The sequence below is a fragment of the Stegostoma tigrinum genome, chromosome 2 (assembly GCF_030684315.1).
Source record: "Stegostoma tigrinum isolate sSteTig4 chromosome 2, sSteTig4.hap1, whole genome shotgun sequence".
Classification (NCBI taxonomy): Eukaryota; Metazoa; Chordata; class Chondrichthyes; order Orectolobiformes; family Stegostomatidae; genus Stegostoma; species Stegostoma tigrinum.
The window spans coordinates 53,800,109-53,818,233 of NC_081355.1; the positions used below are offsets into that span (position 1 = coordinate 53,800,109).

At 43.5% G+C, this 18,125-nt stretch overlaps 1 protein-coding gene across 3 annotated transcripts in view; it reads left to right on the forward strand.

Moving 5' to 3' along the window:
- The window catches only part of LOC125448020 (adenylate cyclase type 2-like), a 591,455-nt gene that overhangs the window by 441,213 nt on the left and 132,117 nt on the right, over positions 1-18,125 (forward strand). For all 3 annotated transcript variants that reach the window (XM_059653944.1, XM_059653945.1, XM_059653950.1), the window contains one exon: positions 16,821-16,979. In XM_059653944.1, coding sequence (XP_059509927.1) covers positions 16,821-16,979 — 159 coding nt within the window. The remainder of the gene's footprint in view (positions 1-16,820; positions 16,980-18,125) is intronic.

Consider the following 18,125-nt stretch of genomic DNA (forward strand, 5'->3'; position numbering starts at 1 on the left):
TATCAGATGATGCAGTTGTCTGTGTTTGATGTGCTGTTCGCAATCACATATAAAATAGTGTGATAGTGAGATTACTAGCTTATTTAAACTGTGAATTTAACAAAATCTCCTCCTCTCATTCACTGCTAATGCTTTGTTCCAATTAAAGTAAAGGGACTGACTTTGCTTGTACACATAGAGTAGAGCACTGTTTGCATTTTGGTTAATCAGTTTTCCTCACAAACAATACAACAAAAGGCACTCAGTTATGAGACCAGGTCTGTGAACAAAGACAAAGTTGGAGCACTGGACAGGATCCAGGTACTGGGTGAAAGATGCTAGAAGTACTCAGCAGGTCAGACAGCATCTGCAAACTTTTTCACTTTAGTGACCTTGCATTAGAACCGAAAAAAATTAGAAAGGTAACACATTTGGAAAACTCCATCATCTTTGCTTCCAATTTCTCCTTTCCATTTCACATGATCCAGCTCAAACGCATTGTTTGCCTTACTTTACTTCTCTATTTCCACTCATGGAGGTATTGTTATTTAATGACAATCATTGTAGTCTCACTGACTCTCACAGCATGACTCCAAGTTTCTGGTGACCTGTCAATTTAATTTCCAACTTGCTCTCCTGCTGCCATCTCAGTCATTGATCTACTGCTCTGTTCCACTGAGTCTCAACATTGAGTTTAACAATTTCAGACCATAATGTCTGACACCTTGCTTTTTGTTTCATATTTACGCTTTCAGTTATCAGCACACATGCTTTAGGCACATATCCTGTTTCCTTCTTTCCATTTTTGACCTTGTTACGCTAATTTTTCTGTCTTTCACGTTTCTTTTGTCCTAGTCTCATGCAGCCCTTGCTCTATCAGTTCTAACTTTTCTTAGTTTTGATGAAAGATCATTAGCATGAAATGTTAACTCTGTCGCTCTCTTTGAAGATGCTGCTAAACCTGCTGAATTTTCCCAGTTAATAAAATGTGAGGCTGGATGAACACAGCAGGCCAAGCAGCATCTCAGGAGCACAAAAGCTGACGTTTCGGGCCTAGACCCTTCATCAGAGAGGGGGATGGAGAGAGGGAACTGGAATAAATAGGGAGAGAGGGGGAGGCAGACCGAAGGCGGAGAGTAAAGAAGATAGGTGGAGAGAGTATAGGTGGGGAGATAGGGAGGGGATAGGTCAGTCCAGGGAAGACGGACAGGTCAAGGAGGTGGGATGAGGTTAGTAGGTAGATGGGGGTGCGGCTTGGGGTGGGAGGAAGGGATGGGTGAGAGGAAGAACCGGTTAGGGAGGCAGAGACAGGTTGGACTGGTTTTGGGATGCAGTGGGTGGAGGGGAAGAGCTGGGCTGGTTGTGTGGTGCAGTGGGGGGAGGGGACGAACTGGGCTGGTTTAGGGATGCAGTAGGGGAAGGGGAGATTTTGAAACTGGTGAAGTCCACATTGATACCATATGGCTGCAGGGTTCCCAGGCGGAATATGAGTTGCTGTTCCTGCAACCTTCGGGTGGCATCATTGTGACAGTGCAGGAGGCCCATGATGGACATGTCATCAAGAGAATGGGAGGGGGAGTGGAAATGGTTTGCGACTGGGAGGTGCAGTTGTTTGTTGCGAACTGAGCAGAGGTGTTCTGCAAAGCGGTCCCCAAGCCTCCGCTTGGTTTCCCCAATGTACAGGAAGCCGCACTGGGTACAGTGGATGCAGTATACCACATTGGCAGATGTGCAGGTGAACCTCTGCTTAATGTGGAATGTCATCTTGGGGCCTGGGATAGGGGTGAGGGAGGAGGTGTGGGGACAAGTGTAACATTTCCTGCAGTTGCAGGGGAAGGTGCCGGGTGTGGTGGGGTTGGAGGGCAGTGTGGAGCGAACAAGGGAGTCACGGAGAGAGTGGTCTCTCCGGAAAGCAGACAGGGGTGGGGATGGAAAAATGTCTTGGGTGGTGGGGTCGGATTGTAAATGGCGGAAGTGTCGGAGGATGATGCGTTGTATCCGGAGGTTGGTAGGGTGGTGTGTGAGAACGAGGGGGATCCTCTTAGGGCGGTTGTGGCGGGGGCGGGGTGTGAGGGATGTGTTGCAGGAAATACGGGAGACGCGGTCAAGGGCGTTTTCGATCACTGTGGGGGGAAAGTTGCGGTCCTTGAAGAACTTGGACATCTGGGATGTGCGGGAGTGGAATCCAGCCTGCCCCAGCTCAGAGCCTCCCTCTCCCAGACCTGCAAAGGACCTCTGCTGTTTTTCATCCTCCGCAGGATCCACAGACTGAACACCCAGTTCCACTCAGCTTTACTGGACACCAACAATCGTAAGTACAACCAACTCACTGGCCCCTGCCACCCACAAGAGGATTCCTGCGCCTCCCAAATCCCGACTCTGTCCCTGCCCCTCCCCCACCATGCACCCGCCGCCATTGACCATGAGGACACAGCCGGAGACCCCACCGATGACGTCACATCCGCCTCCGCCGGCCACAGAACTTCCGGAACCGCTGCTGCAGTCACCACCTCCACGTCCAGGTACAACACCCCACACACCACCCTCACCGCAGCTGCTGCCGCCCACCCCAATCCTCCAACCGCCGACGGAACCCCGCCCACGGTCAATGCCGACGGAACCCCGGCCACGGTCGACGCCGACGGAACCCCGCCCACGGCCGACGGAACCCCGCCCACGGCCGACGCCGACGAAACCCCGCCCACGGCCGACGCTGACGGAACCCCGCCCACGGCCGACGGAACCCCGCCCACGGCCGACGACCTCATCGCTCCGCCCACAACCTCCACAGCCAGGAACCCCAGAGAAGACAGCCACACTGAGCCCTGCCGCATCTTCACCATCCCCCCAGACCTTCCACTGACTGAGGACGAACAGTCAGTCCTTAGTAAGGGGCTCACCTTTGTTCCCCTACAACCACACATCAATGAATACCAGTCACGGTTGGACATAGAGCAGTTTTTCCGCCGTCTTCGCCTCCATGCCTACTTCTTCAACCGGGAACCCAACCCTCCTTCCACTGACCCCTTCACCCGCTTCCAACACAAGTCCTCCTCCTGGACACCACCCCCAGGCCTCCTACCCTCCCTCGACCTCTTCATCTCCAACTGCCGTCGAGACATTAACTGCCTCAACCTCTCCACCCCTCTCACCCACTCCAACCTCTCCCCCGCAGAACGGGCAGCCCTCCGCTCCCTCCGCTCCAACCCCAACCTCACCATCAAACCCGCAGACCAGGGTGGCGCAGTGGTAGTATGGCGCACTGACCTCTACATCGCCGAGGCCAGACGCCAACTCTCCGACACCATCTCCTACCGCCTCCTCGATCATGACCCCACACCCGAGCACCAAACCATCATCTCCAACACCATTCACGACCTCATCACCTCAGGGGACCTCCCACCCACAGCCTCCAACCTCATTGTTCCCCAACCCCGCACGTCCCGTTTCTATCTCATTCCCAAAATCCACAAACCTGCCTGCCCTGGTCGACCCATCGTCTCAGCCTGCTCCTGCCCCACCGAACTCATCTCCACCTATCTGGACTCCATTTTCTCCCCTTTGGTCCAGGAACTCCCCACCTACGTCCGTGACACCAACCCACGCCCTCCACCTCCTCCAGGACTTCCAATTCCCTGGCCCCCAACACCTCATATTCACCATGGACGTCCAGTCCCTGTACACCTGCATTCCGCATGGAGATGGCCTCAAGGCACTCCGCTTCTTCCTGTCCCGTAGGCCCGACCAGTCCCCCTCCACCGACACTCTTGTCCGCCTAGCTGAACTCGTCCTCACACTCAACAACTTCTCTTTTGAATCCTCCCACTTCCTACAGACTAAGGGGGTGGCCATGGGCACCCGCATGGGCCCCAGCTATGCCTGCCTCTTTGTAGGTTACGTGGAACAGTCCCTCTTCCGTACCTACACAGGCCCCAAACCCCACCTCTTCCTCCGGTACATTGATGACTGTATCAGCGCCGCCTCTTGCTCCCCAGAGGAGCTCGAACAGTTCATCCACTTCACCAACACCTTCCACCCCAACCTTCAGTTCACCTGGGCCATCTCCAGCACATCCCTCACCTTCCTGGACCTCTCAGTCTCCATCTCAGGCAACCAGCTTGTAACTGATGTCCATTTCAAGCCCACCGACTCCCACAGCTACCTAGAATACACCTCTTCCCACCCACCCTCCTGCAAAAATTCCATCCCCTATTCCCAATTCCTCCGCCTCCGCCGCATCTGCTCCCACGATAAGACATTCCACTCCCGCACAACCCAGATGTCCAAGTTCTTTAAGGACCGCAACTTTCCCCCCACAGTGATCGAGAACGCCCTTGACCGCGTCTCCCGTATTTCCTGCAACACATCCCTCACACCCCGCCCCCGCCACAACCGCCCTAAGAGGATCCCCCTCGTTCTCACACACCACCCTACCAACCTCCGGATACAACGCAACATCCTCCGACACTTCCGCCATTTACAATCCGACCCCACCACCCAAGACATTTTTCCATCCCCACCCCTGTCTGCTTTCCGGAGAGACCACTCTCTCCGTGACTCCCTTGTTCGCTCCACACTGCCCTCCAACCCCACCACACCCGGCACCTTCCCCTGCAACTGCAGGAAATGCTACACTTGTCCCCACACCTCCTCCCTCACCCCTATCCCAGGCCCCAAGATGACATTCCACATTAAGCAGAGGTTCACCTGCACATCTGCCAATGTGGTATACTGCATCCACTGTACCCAGTGCGGCTTCCTGTACATTGGGGAAACCAAGCGGAGGCTTGGGGACCGCTTTGCAGAACACCTCCGCTCAGTTCGCAACAAACAACTGCACCTCCCAGTCGCAAACCATTTCCACTCCCCCTCCCATTCTCCAGATGACATGTCCATCATGGGCCTCCTGCACTGCCACAATGATGCCACCCGAAGGTTGCAGGAACAGCAACTCATATTCCGCCTGGGAACCCTGCAGCCATATGGTATCAATGTGGACTTCACCAGTTTCAAAATCTCCCCTTCCCCTACTGCATCCGTAAACCAGCCCAGTTCGTCCCCTCCCCCCACTGCACCATACAACCAGCCCAGCTCTTCCCCCCCCACCCACTGCATCCCAAAACCAGTCCAACCTGTCTCTGCCTCCCTAACCGGTTCTTCCTCTCACCCATCCCTTCCTCCCACCCCAAGCCGCACCCCCATCTACCTACTAACCTCATCCCACCTCCTTGACCTGTCCGTCTTCCCTGGACTGACCTATCTCCTCCCTACCTCCCCACCTATATTCTCTCCACCTATCTTCTTTACTCTCCATCTTCGGTCCGCCTCCCCCTCTCTCCCTATTTATTCCAGTTCCCCCTCCCCATCCCCCTCTCTGATGAAGGGTCTAGGCCCGAAACGTCAGCTTTTGTGCTCCTGAGATGCTGCTTGGCCTGCTGTGTTCATCCAGCCTCACATTTTATTATCTTGGAATTCTCCAGCATCTGCAGTTCCCATTATCTCTGAATTTTCCCAGTATTTACTTTTCCTATTTCAGGTTTCTTATTTTTCCTTCTCAATTAAAATGCTTGTTTTTGGGTTTTTTTGTAAAGCAAACAGACTATTGATGAGTTGCAGGACATAATCTGTATCCTATAAATGTGCAGATTAACCTGTTCCTCCATCATATTTGAACATAGAAAGTATATAACAAATTAGATATAGACAATCTAGCAACTACAGTGCAATCAGATTATGACAGTCTCAGATAGGAATGATCACAGATACAGAGTCCCTTTTTCACTATAAACTGAGCCAATCCACCCTTTAAGTTGCACGGCACTACTATTATACTAAATGTGATAGATTCAGAACAGATAAAGCGGCCCAAATTTTGCCTTTAGAGCCTTCAGGAGTAGCAGATTGTATTGCACCACAATTTGTGACTTGTAGCTATGCATTTCCCTCAGTTATACTTACACCAGCAGATCAATCCTGGTTCAGTGAGAAAGGTAGAAGAGCATGCTTGGAGAAACACTGTGCATTCTTACAATTCTTGTTAAGTTCTTACACTGCCCATCAGGTGAAGCTCCAGTTCAGGATATCACAAATTCTGAACAGCAGAAACAACAGATGATAGACAGAGTTGTGAAATCCCATAACCAGTGGATCAGGTCAGTCCTGCCACATTCAGTCATGAATGGTGGTGAACAATTTAACAAATATAGGGAAGCATGTTTCTCTAACATCTCTCCTCTGCAGCATAGTAAAATCCAGAATGCACTGGGCAAGGCTGAAGCATTTACAACCACTTTCAGCCACAAATGTCAAGAGATGATTCATCTCAGTCTCCACCCGAGGGGTCCGTCAGCACAGCTGCCAGTCTTCAGTCAATTTAGTTCATTCCATGTGATACCTGGTGGCACTCATTGCAGAAAAGTCTATGAACTCTGACAATATCCTGGTTGTAGCATGAATACTTATCATTCACAGCCAGCTGTTCCAGTGCAATTCCAATTCTGACATCTACCTAAGAAAAGGAAAATTATCCTGGCATGCCCATCTTAAATATCAAAACAAATCCGTGCCAGCCAATTACTACTCCAATCAATCCACTGGCAATCAACCATAGAGTGATGGAAGGGATAATTGATAATGCTATCAAGAAGTAATTACATTTTAAAACCTGTTCACTGATGCTCAGTTCATATTGTGCCAAGACACAGGCAGCAAACTTGATCGGCGCTACATTCACAGGTGCAATCATAAGTGCATATGCACACCATCTAAAAGACATATGACTGCAATATTTCTAGCATCTTCTAAAACTGTGATGTTTTTCTGCAAAAAGGCAGCAGGAGCATGGGCTCACTGGTATCTTCAAGCTCCTCTTCAAGTTGTGTATCATCCTGACTTTGAAACATATGAACATTTGGTCAATGTCACTGGGCCAAAATCCTAGAACTTTCTACCAAACAGCACTGTGGGTGTATCTTCATCACACAAACTGTTAAAGAAGGTAGCTGATTGCTGGTTCCAAGAACAAATTGAAAAGGACAATGAATGGTAACAATAACAATGGTGCAGACAGCCAGTACATGAATATAAACATATACGAGTTAAATGGGCAGTTAGATGAAGCATACCACTTAGGAGCCAAAAGCAGCACAATTTGATAGAGGCAAAGGGCATAGCTTCTTTTTATTTGTTTTCACTGGAAAAGAGTATATTGTAATGCAACAATAAAATAGTTAGTTGCAGTATTGTATTGGATAAAATAGATGAAGAAGAGGAAATTGAAATGCTGGTAGATCTCAACGTAGAAAAGATAATGAGTTTAAATACTGTGCATTCTACATCATTAAAGGAAGTAAGAGTAGAAATTATGGAAGATCTGGTTGTAATAATCCTCCAAGCTTTCTTATCAATAATGTTGGGGCCAGAGGACTGAAAGACTAAAAATGTTACACCTCGATTTAGAAAAAATATTGATGAATCAGGCAACAATCAGCTAGTCAGCCTAATATTAGTGATGGAAAAACCTTTAGAAACAATAATTTTTTAAAAAATGATTTGGCTTTTTGAACAGTGTGGGCTAGTAAATCTAGTGCTGTTAATGACAAATTCTGTTTGACTAACTTGTTGAGATCTTTGATGAATTCATGTTATAAAGGGTTAAATGATTAATGTTGTGTATGTGGACTTTCAAATGGTGTTTAATAAAGTAGCACTCAATAAATCTGTTATTTTAATGGAAAATGGCAGCATGGACACAAAATTAGCTAAGGGAAGGGACAGACATCAAAGAGGTCTGGTAAGTGGTTGTTTTTCATACTAAAGGAAGATTTGCCATGATTTCCCATATGGATTAACACTAGGAGCACTTTTTTTTTAAACAGACATCAATGATCTGCACTTGGGCTTACATCACATAAATTAAATGTTTGAAGATAACTCTAAATTCAGACAGATAGTACACAATGAGAAGGACAGTATCAGACTTCTGGAGAACTTTGTCAAACTGATGAAACAGATGAATCAGGATAGATGTAATGAAATGCTGAGAAACATGAATTGATACATTTTGGAGGGAATAATGAGCAAGACAACATAAAACTGAATTGTACAGTTTTAAAAGGGTACAAATCTCAAGATACTTAGAGATGCACATATACAAAGCAGAACTAGTTGAGAAGACTCATGAGATGCTTAAAAGATCCTTGAATTCTTAATTGAGGTATAAAATACAAAAGCAAGGATGTTACGCTAGCTCTGCACAGGTTGGATCTTAGTACATATTAGAAAAGATGCTACGTCTTTAGAGAGACGCAGAAGAGATTAACAAGTATACTATTAGGGCCACGGAACTTTATTTAGATGGAGAGATTGGAAAGATCAGGTCTGTTTTTCTTACAGCAGAGGAGATTAAGAGATTGGATAATGGTATACAAAGTCATGAATGGGCTTTGATAAGATAAGTATTTTCTTTAGCAAAAGAGTCAGTAACCAATGACACTTGTAAATGTTAATGTTCAGTAAAATCTGGCATTACAAAACCATAAGAACTATATCATTCTCAATACCATGTATAATCTCTCATTCTTTCAAACTCAGCTTTGGTATGTAGGATCTCTCCCTATCCCAATTGGCCCTTGAGTTGTCTTCAATGGTAGTTTCCATCATGTTTCCAGATACTGTTAACAATAATAAGGCATATGTGTATGAACCTTCCTAATGTGATATCAGTCCTGAGGATGTACTTTTCTAGAATTTCTTTTCAACTGACCAACCAACAATTCCTGGAACATGATCTGGTCCGATAACACAAGCTCTCAACTCTTTTGAATGTCTGAGCTATTCACATCATATTTTAGGTATTAAACACTTATCTTCTTTGTATATCCCTGCTGTTAGAGCTTCTGGAATTCTATATGCTTCTTATTACTGAACAGCAACCAATTCTTTTGAAGAAATCTTTGCTGGTTTTACCTCACATAAATGCCGTGTTCCTCTTCCTGCCCCGGGTTGCTTTCATTTTTTGTCTGCATCTGTATGCTGACCTCCTGATCCCTCAGTTCTGCTACTTGTAATTTTTCTTGTGCATGGCCATCCTTCCAGTTGGTGCTGCTCCCAGGTCTAGGGTTACCAGGTCATATAGATCAGCTTTCCTTAATATCCAATAAAAGCACAAATGATCCCTTTAAAATTAATGCATCTGTTAAAAATTCCTTCCAAACATTCATAAAAACAATTAGTTATTGTACTGACATTTTAAATAAGTCGCAGGTTCCCCTTAAAATGTATTGCTTTCAGTTCAAAGTTCATCCACCAACAACAATTTGTTCTAGTCCCCAGTTTGGCCAGTTCCAAGGCCTGGATCCTGGCCATTCCTGATCCCTGAACCTGCAATTCCTGATCCTGTAAACCTTGACCAAACTGGCTGCACTGAGGAAAACCAGGTTATGGGATCATTACTTGACCATGTATTTGGAGCATAGAAGAACAGAACCATGTCATTCTTTCTCATACCCTGTGCTGCCACAATTTTGATCCTTAATAACTGATCACCTGACCCTCAATCTTGCCTGCTCCTGACCCCCAGTCATTTTTGTACGTAATCTTTGACACTGCTCACTCTTAATTTCCTTCTTTTGATTTTCTCATTCCTGACTGTTGATCTTTCATTTCCCTGAACCTCATCTCCCAGTATAGCCCTCAGCTCCGAGCCCAAAAAAACCTCCTGAATTGATCCCAGCTCCCAGCATTCAATCATCAGTCCAACACAGGCTCCAGTTCAGTACATGATCCAATTTCCAGACACCGGAAAGCAGCCTGGCATTTAACTCAATTGTGTTGCATTATAATTAGGCCTGAGGTCTGATAGCAGGAGGTGCCTCAGATATTATCACAATAGCAGGTGTGCAATAGCCAAAACTCAGGCAGATCAGACAATCAGTTTGACTGGATGGTTGCATGGTAGATTTCAATGACCACCTTTGTTTTGAAAAAGCAGAAATGTTGGCTAATTGAACAGCTGTATCATTTTTTATACAGAATGTGTAAAAGTGTGCTGACAATGTTAGCCAATGTGAAGGTGACTGTCTCTCATGTAGCACAATGTTTGATACATTAAGTGAAGAAGAAAAGTAGACTGCTTGAAGAAAGTGCTGATTATGACTGCCTCTGGCCTTTTTATCTTAATTACAAGTTCTCTTGCAGCTAATGTATAGCTGTTTGAAATGGTGCTGATTGTTCTTGGTCATTGTCAGATACGTATATCGGATCGTTTTTAGTCGATGCTGTAATGGAGGGGTTCAGCATGAAATTTTTCAATGGGTTAGGCATGCCATCTTTTGTCTTGGACCATTTCAATGATAAAGTAGTGCAGTTTTACCATTTTAAGAGTAACCCCAATATTAATTTTCAGATGACCTACTGCTGGCAAACATTAAATGGTTTATCACTTCCAGAACTGGACTATTATAATGTCCCCATTTTATGTGTTTTGGTTAAAGAATACTTAAGAGATGTTTCAAGCAAATTAGTAGAACATTTTACTGGGAACTCTGATCTCTGCAATAGAAATCCAAATATGTGTCTTTTTATAACAAGCCCTCCGTTAAGAGCACTAATTAATAAAATCTGCCCTAAAGTTCAGATATTTATTTCTCAGGAAACATTCAGACCATTGTCACCTTTAGTAGTGATGATGATCATGGAATAAGTGTCATAAGGATAATGGGCCACAATTTAACATTTCAAGTGATGGCCAGCATCACTTGCTAATGTAGTGAACTATCAACCTAGGATATGTGCTAGCTATTTTAGAGTGAGATGTGAATGCACAATCTGCTGGCATAGAAGCAAGAGCGCTATTGCTCAGTCAAGGCTGACAGTAAAGGGAATAAAAGTGCTTTCTCTTACATTATCTATTAAATTGAAATATTGAAGTACACAAAAACAGTCATCCTTAATAAAGAGCTTGTAATATCTTGTGAGGAAAGTAGCATGTGATTGAAATAATTTTTGGTATGTGAAAACGTTGTTGAATTATATATTTAAAAAAAGAAGGAGAAAATATACCATTTTGGAAGGTATTGTGTTGTATTAGAAATTATAAAGTTGAAACTTGTAAATGCTAAATTTGAAGATTGTGCCTATTTGTCATACATAGTTGGACCAGATCTGCTTCAAGGACTGAGACTCATCCAGATATTTTCCTGGAAAATGTGATTCTGTTGTATCTCCTGTGGAGTCCTTCAGCATTTTCAGCAGTGTCTGATTTGATTCCATTATTGTCAGACAGACAAATCAACTTTAGACTTTGCAGAGGTACTGTGATTCCACAGTATGACTGCAGTGTAAATCATGTGAAAATAATACGACGTATAATGTGTTAGCCTCATTGTAATGTTCTGATAACCAGTGAATTGTCAGGATTTATGGATTTTCTAGGATAGTTTATTTAAAACACTAAAAATGTTACAATTTATGAAACAGACATTACAGCAACCAACAATTTTTGCATATACTGCTTGCAAATCCAAAGCAGATTAACTCACAACATTATACATAATACACTGAAGTCCTGAACGGTGAACTCCTAAATGCAAGGTATGCACATAATATAATGCATAAAGTATGTTGTAGTTAATTTTATCATTTGTTATCTCGTGTCCTGTAGCTGTAATTATATTGTACTTGGCTGGAATAAAATACTTCATAGTTACTTCTTTATAATTTTAGGTTTTTGTCTCTATTTCAAATGATTAAAAAAATCATAATGAAGGGTCCAAAATCATAGATACAACACTAAAGCAGTAAATGTTAATTAAAATGCAACCAGCTAATCTGGCACACTTACAACCACAGCAATGAGCCCACCTTCTGGTCAAGTAAATACAGCCCACCAGTGCAACCACACAGGCAAATAGCCATTCTGCCACTATGGGAAGAGCTTCACTGAATCTAATGCCCTAAATGAGTCTTCGTGAATACTCATTGAGGCGTAGGTTTTCTTTGTGAGCGATACAGCAAAATTTTTCTGCACGTCAATACTTGCTGGTTCATGCACCTACAACATGGTAGGCAGCATGCAGCTTCAGCTGTAAGCTCCAAGTTTGGTGCTTCTGTAGGCTCCACTTAGCCAGTTTTCTCTCCAGTCAGCTGTCCAGAGTCTGTGTGCAGTTCATGATTCCCAGACTTCATGTCCCTGCTATCACTTCCATGTTTCAATTTTAATTTTTTCACAAAATAAATAAAATTATGGAACAGTTGATTAAAGGAAGGTGAGGCAAATTAAGGGTCATACAAGAGACCTTCTTGTTAAAGCATTGTTCAGATATTAATCTGTTTTCATTAAACAACAGGATGTTGTCAGTATGGTGAATCAAGAAATAATTCTGGAAACAGAAATTTCATCAGTCTGATTGGAATGCATCCTAGGATTCTGAGCAGTACAGGAATGGAGATAGTAGAGGCTCTGATCACAATCTTAAATCCTCCTTAACTATTGAGTTCTGCAAGAGGACTGGAGGATTGAAAATTTACATACTTGTTCAAAGAAACGGAAAGGAAATAACCAGGGAAGTCCGCGGTAAATCTAAAGTGAATTGCAATGAAACTTTTAAACAGTAATCTCAGACAAAGTTAAATGGTACTGGAAAAGTATGTGTAAAATAATTGACAGGGTGGATTTGCTGAAGTGAATTTGTTTGCTAAAATAACAGTTAATAGTGCTGTTGGCATTCTGCGTTTGAACTACAAAAAGGCTATTGATAGAATACCTCGTAGTGATTTGTTACAGCTGGAAGGCTTTTCGTGAATTTTAGAGAGCGTTTAAGAGTCAAACACATTGATGGATCTTATGTTACATGTTGGTAAGGATGACAGATTTTTTTTTAAATTCCGGAAGCTCTTTCACTGAATTCAGATTTTACCATTTGCCTTGGTGAGGTTTGAACCTGGGGCCCCCAGACATAACCTATATTTCTGAATTACTAGTCTAGTGCCAAGTGGTGTTGTTATGAATTGCTAAAAACTCTCAAAGGAATGAAACTGAACAGACCACCCAGGATCAATCTTAGCACATGAAATGACAATGGCAAACTCAGCTCTGTTGACCCTACAAAGTCCTCATTGTCTTCGTGCTGTATTTAGGAGGGCTGTCTCACAGAGCAGTTAAACAACAGCCTGACATAGTCATAATCACAAAAAAATCTCACGGACCATGTCCCAAAAACCATCATCACCATCCTGGGCGTATCTTCCTCACCAGCAGGGCAGACCCAGTAGAAGTGGTGACACAGTCGTATACAGTCGGGAGCTAGTTGCCCTGTGTGTTCTTAAAATTTACTCAGATCACGTGAGGTCTGATACATCAGATCAATGTCGGTATGGAAACCTGCGCCCATTATTACATACCAGTCTCCTCAGGTGGTAGATCGGTGCTGCTGTTATTGAACACCACAATGGAGAAAGCAGTGAGGGTGGCAAAGGTGCAGAAAGTACCCTGGTGGGCAAATTCGGTGTCCATCACCAAGAGTGGGTTCAGCAGCATTGCTGCTGACCAGGCTGGTTCAATCTTAATGGGCATAATGACTAGACTGGATGTGTGCAGGAGGTGAGGGAACCAACAAAAGGGAAAAACCATGAACTTGACTTCATCTGCATTAATCTGTATACCAAAGATTCATATGTCCATGAAAATATTGGTTGGAGTAATCACTGCACTGTAATTGTGAAGACAAAGATTCACCTCAGTGAGGATACCTTCCATTAATTTCTGTGGCACTGCAACCTTGCTAAATGTAATAGATCTAGAGCAAAGCTAGCCACTGAGTACTCAGCCTCCCTGAAGCATTGTGAACCGTCAACAGTAGCAGAATTGTACTTAAACACAATCTGAACCTCATGGCCTAGCATATCCCCCACTTTATTGCCATCAAGCCAGGAATCCATCAAGCCCCTCTTTATTACTATCAAACCCCAGGAACAGTGCCAGGCATGCTTAGAAATGAAGTCTTAATTTTGTGAAGCTACAAAACAAGATTGTTGGCATGCCGCATAGCATGAAGAGGAAGTGACAGAATCACGCCAGCAATGGATCAGATCTAAGCTCTCCATTTTTGCCACATCTAGCCATGAATAGTAGTGGATAATTAAACCTTTCACTGAGGGTGGAGACTCCACAAATATCCCCATCCTCAGTGCTGGGGAGCTAATTATATTAGTGCAAAAGAAAAGGCAAAAGCTTTTCAATTTCAGAAGTGCCAGTTGGTGATCTATTTTGGTCTTCTCCAGATGCCTCACCATCACAGGAGAAATCATAAACCAATTCAATTCACCTGTATGATGTCAAAAAATGTTATTGTCAATAACCTGTACTCTGGTAGTCAGCTTAGGTTCTGCTAGAGCTCTCAGCTCCCAAACTCATTTCCTTTTAGATCAAATATGGTCATAAGAGCTAAACTCCAAAAGTGGTGTGAGAATGACTGCTCTTCACACCAAGGCCACTTTTGATCAAATGTGACATCAAGGCCCTTCTTTAAAAAATCCCTGGAGTTAATGGGAATCGGGGATAACTGTTTGCTGCTTGGAGTTGTATCTAGCAGAAAGGAGGCTGGTTGTGGTTGTTGGAAGTCAGGCATGTCAGCTCCAGGATATCTGTGCTGTAGTGTAGTGTCTTTGGCCAAAATACCTTCAGCGGTTCCATCAATGACTTTCCCTGCATCATAAGGTAAAAGATGGAGATGTTCACCAATGATTGCACAATGGTCAGCATCATTCTCAACTCCCGAAATACTGAAGCAATCTGAACAAATGCAAGAAGAACTTGATAATATCAAGGTTGAGCTGAAGAGTGGTAAGTAACTTTCAGGCCATACAAATACCAGGCAAGGACGATTTGCAATAGGAGAAAATCTTAACCGTTGCCCCTGGACATCTAATGACATAACTATTATTGAACCCCCCGCTGTTAACATTCTGGGCTTACCACAAACTGAACTGGAATAGCCAGTGAAATACTGTAGCTACAAGAGCAAAACAAGGACTAGGAATCCTGCACCAATAAACACGCCATCTGATGCCCCAAATCCTTTCCATCTACAGGGCACAAGTCAGGAATGTGATGGAATTCTCCCCTCTTGCTCTGATTTTGCAGCTCCAACAGCACTCAATAAACTTGACACCTTCCAGGGCACTCTGTTTGATTGGCACCGCATCCATAACTATTTACTCCCTCCATGACAGACACTGAGTGGCAGCAGTATATACCATCTACAAGAATTTATCAAGGCTCCTTTGACATCACCTTCCAAACCCACAACCACTACCACTGGAAAGAAAAGGTCAGTCCCCGGATTTGATTCCACCCTCGGGTGACTGTGTGGAGTTTGCACATTCTCCCCGTGTCTGCGTGGATTTCCTCTGGGTGTTTCAGTTTCCTCCCACAGTCCAAAGATGTGCAGTCTAGGTGGACTGGTCACACTAAATTGCTCATAGTGTTCACGGATGTGTAGATTAGGTGGGTTATAGGGGGATGGGTCTGGGTGGCATGCTCTGAAAGTCAGTGTGGACTTGTTGGGCCAGAGGGCCTGTTTCCACACTGTAGTGATTCTAAGTCTAAGTGCATGGCCCCAGTGTCGCCGACTAGTTCCCCTCCAAGCCACTCACAATTCTGATTCAGAAATACATCACTGTTCCTTCAGTATCTTTGGGTAAAAATTCTGGAACTACCTCCCTAACAGTATTGTAGGTATAGTTACACAAAATGGACTGCAGTGGTTCAAGAAGGCAGCTCGCACCACCTTCTCAAGGGAAATTCAGGATGGGTCAGTAAGTGCTGGCCAACATCGCTTGAGTGTGTTACAACAAACTCTGAAAGCAGGTGGTGACAGCTAGCTATCCACAATAATAATTAGTAGAGCCTTGAACTCCTACATCACTCAGATCTTTTTATTAGTCTACTTGTAGTCTTACATTTTGTTGGCAATGCAAGTTCTGGCTGCATATCCTGCTGTGTCATTCCTTCCAATTTGCATGTTAAACATTTTTTCGGTCTCCAGAAGAGCTGGATAAAAAGCTTTTGATCATCAAAGGAGAGAAAGCCCCTCTATACTTTAGATCCACATAACATGCCAAGTCAGATCAAACAGAATACCATAATGAAAGTCAAAGTTTTTGAGGTTGGTGTAAAATTACAAAGTGACTAATGATGATATAATTTACATATGAATTAATATTTATTAAAGTAAGTACAAATAATTGGAGTGTAATGTTACCATTAGATCATTACTTCTCTGAAGGAATTTGCATTCAGGTGCAATTTGCACATGATCCTAGATTAAGGGGGCTATCTCAAAAGCAATTGTTTGCTGAGCCCACCTCCAGGAAACACAAATGCAATGAATAAGTAAATTTAAAGTGAATGTTCTTGCGAGGTTGTGATATTAAGTTGATTTGGAAATTAGCAGCAGTCCACAAACTAAATCAAAGTCTACAAATTTGAGTTAGAATTGAAAGTGGAACTCTTAGCTCACTTGTGGTTAACCCTTGGGCTCCATCTATTTAACAAATCTGTGGATGGCTATATATGGATAACTTAGAATTCAATTGCAGCACACGACATTATGTGGTTTCTTCAAAACAGCTCACAAATAAATAGCTGCGGATGTATGAAAACATGACCAAACACCATCTCCTTATTTTCCACTCAGCAGTGAATATGAAAGTTAATTCTGCATTTGGTGAACAGCTCCGCCATCCACTTTTCATCAACATTTAACCAGGGATTAATTTTTCATTTGGTCTCATTTGAGAGTGAAGTTATTCATTAGTCATCTGTATCTTTTATTTTTAAGGAAAGTAAGGGATGCCACAGGAGTTGATATAAACATGCGTGTAGGAGTACATTCTGGGAATGTTCTTTGTGGAGTCATTGGATTACAGAAATGGCAGTATGATGTCTGGTCACATGACGTTACTCTAGCAAATCACATGGAAGCTGGAGGTGTTCCAGGGTAAGCAAATACAATACAGTTTTAAGCAATGCCAGATATATTCACCTGTGTCTATTTGTATCAATATTTAGGATAAGAAGTAGCAACCAAAGCTTTTTTTAAGAGGGATGTTATTTGCTATACACATGATCTGTCCTGGCTGATTTTCTTCCAAATGAAACAATTGCTTCAAAAATACTAGCCCCTGCAAACTCAGTGTTAGGAAATTCATTCAATCGTTGCTGTCACTTGTTATTGCATCCTGCTTGTTCGATATTGCAATGTTTAACACAGTTGTCCTTCTCCTGTACCAACATCAATCCACTTTTATGGTGCTGGATTAAAATTGAAGGCAGATAGGAGAGAAAATGATATTCAGAAGCTAAAGCCTGTGTTGACATTGGAAGGCATTTTGCTGCACTGAATGAGTGGACCTGCAGCCAATAGTTTTAGCTAGTACTAAAGAAAAAGTTGGACAAACCAGTCAACATGAGGGATATGTTTTGTGAAAGCAAACCTGTCTGTGTTGACTCAAATTGATAGAAGAATCATTTTTAGTTGACTGTCTTACATACGTGGTGCTTCTTACATAGGTAATTTGGTAAATGAAAGACTTCCTAAATGCCAATAATTATAATGTTTTACACTGTGCAATTTATGTATAGCAATGTATTAATGTTAAATACTTATATGTGATTACAATTAAATGCAACAAAATAAACAATTTTTCAATGTTTCAGGCACATGTACATTATAGAACATAGAACATTACAGCACAGTACAGGCCTTTGGCCCTCGATGTTGTGCCGAACTGTCATACCGATCATTTTATCATTTTGACTGTAACCCAAAATAAAATTGAATTTTATGGGTGTTTTACAATATCCGAGGGTAACAGAGTGGCCATGATACTAACCAGCTTGTCATTCTGCCTGCCCACAATGGTGTGAAAGTTAAGGGAGCATTGCACATAAAGAAAGCAATTTCAACAAATAGCACCCTCACCTCCCACTTTTTTCACAGTTTCAGATATTGTGATATCTGAGCACCCACATAATTGAGCACTTAGGAGCTTCAGTGGTTTGGGAGCAGAAAGGTGGCCCCGGTTCCAAACCAGGCAGCAAGGACATTAATACTGTGCCCAGTGAGGGCCCTGCCATGACATTC